Below are 7,228 nucleotides of genomic sequence, written 5' to 3' on the forward strand. Positions count from 1 at the left end.
ACCCCCCCCCCCCCCCCTATATAGAAATCTAGGTAGAAATCTTTGGCTAGTTATGTTTTTAAAAAATAATTTAAAATTTTGTACCTACTTTAAAATGTGTGCATATAACTACTTATACCTACCATGAGCAAAGGGTTGCCTTGGTCATATTACAGTTTTGACGTACCTTATATATATATTATAATTATATATTTATACGTACAAGAAACAATTTTATAGTATATCAAAATATATAATTTATAAAATTATGACTATAATATATAATATATGAGTACATTAAAACAGCTGAATACTCCTAAAACAAATTGTTCATCAAGTAAACAAGTATTTCTTGATTACTCTGCCCTCGTGCTTAATGCTATATTATTATTCCAGACAATTCTATTTTTATAATAATCCATATTATTGATTTATCATTGTATTGAATTATTTTGGTATTTACTACGATTATTATTATAGTAAATCTATTATTGTTATGATGTTTATGTGATCTAGTATTATTATTTTCCGATTGTCACTAAAAATAAAATATAACATTATAATTTTAATAACTCTTGTGTTTTAATTTTTTTTACTATTCCGTTTGGAACCTTTAACCGTGTTGGTTTCAACTATATTCTGTGTTGTGGTTTTGGTTATTTTGTTTTTACTATTTTTTAGTAAGATTTATTTATTTTATATTTATTGATTACCATACTAAATATGGCTGGTCGAAAAGCTGTTATCCCATCTCAGACAGTCGTGGAAGCAATTCTTCAGTTTAAAGATCGGATAGTAACCGAAGTCAACGGTGATAAAAGTAAGAATTTTTTTGTAAATACTTTGAATAATCTTATACTAAAAACTTACTGTATTTGAATAAATTCAATTACCTATTTTAACACATAATGCATAATAATTATTGTATAATCGAAAGTATGTAATAAGGGAAAACTTACTAGGTACATAGTTTCACCTTTTATTTTTATATTAGAACGAATTTTCGACATATTTATATAATAACTACATTAAATATTATATTCGGTTTACAAGAATAAAATGTCTTTATTGACTATAGGTGAAAATCATTTTTTAAAAGTTAATTATTCTATTGCGATATATTTTTTATTTTTATAATTTTTCATATTTCATAAATTATTATTAAAACAATGGAAATTACGTACCTAAGTAATATAATATAATATAGAATGGTATAGATAATACCTATATATTATAATTTTTTATATCAACGTTTTAAATTAACACATCATATTAAAAGAGCGATATATCCTTTCCCAAGGGTTTCCGCAGAAATTTTCACCGGGGGGGGGGGGGCAAGGTGTATATTTTATATATAAAATGCTAAGTTAGGTTAGGTAAAATTTTGTATTAAGTATACAAACATTGGCCACAAAAGCGGGGGAGCTGCCCCCTCCTTTCTGAGAGTGACAATGTCCTTTCCCTACCTAATTCAATGTAATCATTTATTGATAAAACTTAAGGGTATAAATATTAATTGTTAATTTTATCTTTATTATTTAATTACATTTTTTTTTGAATTAGAGACACTTTAAACAGTTTAAATAGATAGAATTTAAAAAAATTGATTTTAATGGTGCGTATACACAGAAATTAATTTTTATAAAATCATTAAATTATTATATTTTAATATCAATTATTCTAGTAGTAATTTTTTTGGTAGGGTTTTTATCCTTAATTAATAGAAGATGATTATCCAACCATTTATCTAACCATGTACTCTTAAGTTAACCACTGTTAAATTATTAGACTGAATAAATCATTATTCAGTTTTAATACATTATGTATTAGAATTTACTATAATAATTATTATATTATATTATATTAATTACTAGTGGGTGGTACTGGGGGACGTGCTAATCTGGTAAACGGTTTTTGCACTCCAATAATCTAAAATCCAAAATCTAATGTAGTTGTTATTTAACATAGATACTTAGAGTGATTGTAGCAGTATCGATGAATGTTTGCCAAAAAAAAGAATTGTTTTTACATTTTCTCCAGATGAATGGAAACAAATTGAGCCTCATCAAGTGTTTTATAAATTGAATGATAAATCGCGGACCTTACAAAACTCAAGATCATACAACGCTTTGCCTAAAAACATGTGGACACCCATACTTGCAGAACATTTTTGGGTCCATACACAATTGCCATGCTGTTTATCTTTTCGTAGGGCCAAAGTTTATCCTACTGGATCAACTTATATAGTTGTAATTGGGCGATGCAAAATTTGTAATTCGCAGTTTAAAGGAGTAGTTGAAGACAAACCATCAGGAAACTCCAGGTACCTATAGCTAATTAAAAATAAATCTAAAAAGTTTGATAATATAATTTTCAATTAATTATGTCCGATTTTTTACGAATAGCTACTTGGTAGAACACCGACTATTACACAAAAACTACTAAACTGTTTTTAAAAAATATATCAATAGAATCCTTAAAATTTGATTAATTTTATAACTTATTTTTCCAATACCTATAAGTAGTTAAAGGTTAACGAAAAGATGGGCGATGTGAAATATTTTTTAATTTATTTAAATGGGCTATTTGTTACATATTTTATTATTATTTTTATAATTAGTAAAAATATGGCATATTATATATTTTTTTACAAATATATTTATAAAAAATAAACAAATATATGCCATAGCTAACGCTAAATTTTTTTTAAAAAAATCAATAGTTTTTTTAAATTTTAAAACAATGAATCTTTTTATTTTAATTTTTTTGCATTTTCGGTGATTTTAGATTCTGAGCGGAGCGATGAATGTATTGATTTTACAATTTTGTGTGTTTTTTTTTATTTTTATTTTTTTTTTTTTTTGTGTGTCTGTGTACATGACAACGTGTCGAAATAATGCTTCGATTTTCAACTTCAGTAGCTTTTCTGGTTCAAAAGTGAATTTATTTGTCGCATAATAGGATCAGCGAAAACAGCCGATTTGACATCAATATTAAACGAAGGATTGTCGTGCGAAACATTTAGAGAAAGAGAAGCTGGACGGTTAATGAAAATAGGTAAGTGATATTAATTTTTAGTATAAATTAAAACCTATGCAGATACACATATTAGAACATTTGTATAGAAATGTGTCACATTATTATTTTACTTTTGGTAGAATCATACAATGGGTGCACACTGCACACGTTGCTTAGAATAGGTTGTATAATAATTAAAGTCTTGTTAAGTATTTAACACCTTTTGGAGTATATTTTAAATATTTTGAATATTTTTTAAAAATATTTTAAATAAAATTTAAATACTTGTACTTAGGTACCATAAAAGCCAAAAGGAAGGCATAAGGTCTGTTTTATAAATTATTTTTCACAAGATTTTGACTAAATTATTTAATATTTTAAAAATGCCACATTTTATTTTATAAGGGTTCTGTACTAGTATTTTTTAAGAAAATTGAAAATCTAATAATTTTATCAATATTAGTTTAAATATATGTGAACATATATTTACCTCTAAATCAGTGTTCCCAACCTGTTTTTGCTCAACGCCCTTTTCAGATTTTAAAAATCTCATACCACCTCCTCTCAATAATTTTTTTCAAAAGATTAAAATTTTAGTTTTTAATACGCTATTAAATTAAAAAAATAAATATAATTTAACATTTTAATGGTACAATTTAGTTAATTTTATATTTAAATACCTACTAATAATATGAATAACAAAAACGTAAATGATAGATGAGTGGCCCCCTTAGCGACCCCTCAGAATAACGCTTCCTTCAAAATAAAAATACCCACAAGAGAAAGGTAGCGCCCAAGTTGGGAATCACTGTTCAGACATGTTAAAGTATTTGTAAAATTATTAAAATCTATGATAAGTAGTAACATCTGTACTAATATACGATATACATAAATGTTATATAGTATAAAATTAAAAGAAATACCTATATTTGTATTCAAGTACTTCGTAAGCATTTGTATAAAATACATTTAAAATGTATTTAAATGTATTTTAAAAGTATTTTACCCAAAACAAATAAAATAATTCATCTGACTTTGTTTTAAGTTGCAATAAACCATACACAAATTTATAAAATGTTTTTTATCACGTTTATTAAAACAGAAAAATATGAAATAATAAACAATTATTTATCTATAATGTACGTTATTAATTTAATTTTGTTTATTAAAAAAAAAAAAAAAATATAAATGAAATTAGGAAACACAGAACCTACAATCATTCCAACTGCAGGAGCACTGAGAATAATAAAACATCGTCAGCGCCAAAAAAATAAAAGGCATACAGATACATTAACGGCATTAGCAATAATGAAAACTGAAGATGACTTCAAAGATGTTTTAAATGATATAGGAGGTAATCCATTTTTTTGCATTATCACAGTGCTGAGCAAATACATTTATACCGAGGATATTATCGACAAAATAAATACCCAAAACTAGTTGTAGATGCAACTGGTAGTGTTGTGAACAACTTTAAAAAATTCGGTACTGTTAAAACAAAACATATCTTTTTGTATGAAGCTTTGGTATATGATCATGAAAAAATGTATAGTTTTACTGTCACCAACATGCTGAGTGAGCGTCACAGTAATATTTTAATTTTCAATTGGCTTGCAAATTGGGTGAGCAGTGATGTTCCATGTCCGAAAGAAACCGTCTGTGATCAATCGTTAGCATTATTATCGGCAATTGTACAATGTTTCACACAATATTCATCTTTAAAAGAATATATAAATATTTGTTCAGATTTATTGTTGGGAGATCTTCCTACTAACTCACACTGGCTCCCTAAATGCTTTGTAAGGACAGATGTTACTCATTTTATAAAGGTAGCCAGTAAGTGGATACCACTAAAATCCATTTCTCGAAGAGTCAGAGAAGTTATCTTGAGAACAATCGGGCTACTCGTCAAGTGTCAATCTCTTAATGATATGTATGGATTATTACTATCGTTATTTGTTGTGATAACTAACGAGACGGATGGAAATGATGTACGCAGTGGAGAAACAACTGAATGTGAAAAACACAAACAACATCTTATACGAGCAACTTCTTCAGTATTTATAGATTTCGAAGAACAATTTAATAACATTATAGCTGCAGCTGAAACAGAAGATGAGGCTCGTAAATTAATTGAAGAAGAATTTGATTTTAAATTTTCTGGATTAGATGATGACAATAATCCTTTTCAATCATGGGCCGCAGAGATATATGACAAGAGTAAACAAACTATAAAAGAAGGAACTGGGATTAATCCAATGTATTTGCCCTCACTAGTACCATTAATTATTAAATGTGTTAAGTTGTTGCCACTTTGGTCTGGATTAATGATACCAGTATTTGGTTATGGAAGTGAAACAGCAAGTTCTGCAGCGGTCGAATCCAGTTTTAACAAAATTAAGAATACAACCTTCAAACATATATCGCTACCTACTGATTTGGAAATATTTCTAGAGAACCATATCACCTCTCTTCGTGGATCTTCATTGTTACGTTCATGTCAACAAACTAATCCAAATACTTCATTAGAACAAATAGAAGAAATTGTTATTGCAAATGAATCGCACCAAATAGGTGACATTTACGAAGCAGATGAACCAAACCAAATACATGACATTCACGGAAAAGATGGATTAGAGCACATAGATGATAACCTACACCATATCGATCAATTAAATCATGAAAACGACATTAACTACACAGATGACTTAAACCGTATGTGTTCGTTTAATGTAAATAGTAATGCGGAAGGAGCAAATATTTTAACGGAAGAAGACATGTCTGTAGAAAGTTGGAGAAGACGACCAAAAACGTTACAAAAATGCCGCTCTTACCTTTGTCCGAATTCAACCCTTCAACATTTACGGATGAATAATTCAAAAAACCTCAGGTCACTACCAATTATAAAAAATGGCTCACGTGCAGATGAGATTAAAAGCTGTTCGATTCAAAATATAGGTAGAATTATACTTAATAATACTTGTGCCTTTGACACCATAGCATCAATATCAATGGTAAGCTATAGTGACAGTTCAATACTGTAGTAAAGTGGATTTGAGTACCAATGTATTTCTCACATTTTTCGCTGGGTTAGTTAAAGATGGAATAACAGCAAGGACATACACCAGTGGCGTGTATCCAAAAAAAAATTGGTGTTGCTCAAATAATTTTTAGTTTTGGGTGACCTACCCTTATACTTTGGTATACTATGAACACCTACCGATAAATGTTGCTAAATTTTATTCTATTATTTAATAACTAATTTTTAGTAAATTACATTTTGCGGCAAGTTGTGCATCGTTTTAAAAATATATAAATAAAAATCCATTGGTAATTATAATATTTTATTTAAATTCATTTTACATAGTTCAGTACTGTTTGATCAAAGATTTCTAAAACTTGTTTGAATTTTGTACATGTCTTGTTCACATGTGATTAACATCAAATCTTCTAAACTGTGTTATTCATGGTAGTTCTTAAACGAGTTTTAATTATTTGAGCTTTGAAAATGCCGTTCTGTAAAGCACTTGAAAGAAGTGTCAAAGCAATTTGAGGCATTATTAAGAGTTGAAATGCGGCCAAGTTACCAGCATGAAAATTTGATACGTGCTTTATACTCCTACATTAAACTTTTCTAGGTTCATTTCAATTTCATTATCTGATTCTGATTCTGATGAATCTTCTTCTCCCTTCTTTTCTATGGTCTTTTCCATGCAAATATTTGGGCAGATTAATATTTTCTTCAAGGTAAAAATCTTTGAAAATAGATATACTCTTTGTTTAAACAGTCTTGATCAACATACTTTCCATAAACCTTACAAAACATTGAAAATCTTTTGGGTGATGCTGGATTCTTTTTACTTCATCTAGCCTTTTTACTGAACAATGATAAATCTTTATAAATTCAATTGAACTATTATCAAAGTATTCATCAAATGCTGAATTTATTATGTCAAGAAACATAAAATGTTGACTCTAAAAGTTTTAATGGATCTATTATAGGATCATCAGAAACCTTTCGCCTTTTTTGACAATTCTCTGATTCGCTTATCAATTCAAATTGGCTAAACTTGTTTATAAAATTATTAACATCAATCAATATCTTATTAAAAATATTACCATCACGAAGGTTCTGAATATAGCTGAGCATTATGTATGCTGTTCAATTGCAAAAGGTAAGATCCTTACTTTGTAATAAATGTTGGTAATTCAGAATCTGCTGTGCAGCTTC

At 27.9% G+C, this 7,228-nt stretch overlaps 1 protein-coding gene across 1 annotated transcript; it reads left to right on the top strand.

Annotated features, from left to right (window-relative positions):
- The first annotated feature begins 702 nt into the window (after positions 1 to 702).
- On the top strand, positions 703 to 3,376 carry LOC112592592. The gene is made up of 4 exons (XM_025336697.1): positions 703 to 799; positions 2,020 to 2,302; positions 2,941 to 3,036; positions 3,293 to 3,376. Exons 1-3 carry the CDS (start codon positions 703 to 705, stop codon positions 3,002 to 3,004), a joined length of 444 nt encoding a protein of 147 aa, XP_025192482.1. The 3' UTR covers positions 3,005 to 3,036; positions 3,293 to 3,376.
- Positions 3,377 to 7,228: the final 3,852 nt, after the last annotated feature.

This window comes from Melanaphis sacchari, unplaced genomic scaffold (genome assembly GCF_002803265.2).
Source record: "Melanaphis sacchari strain LSU unplaced genomic scaffold, SCAv2.0 Contig1824_pilon_pilon, whole genome shotgun sequence".
In the NCBI taxonomy this organism is placed as follows: Eukaryota; Metazoa; Arthropoda; class Insecta; order Hemiptera; family Aphididae; genus Melanaphis; species Melanaphis sacchari.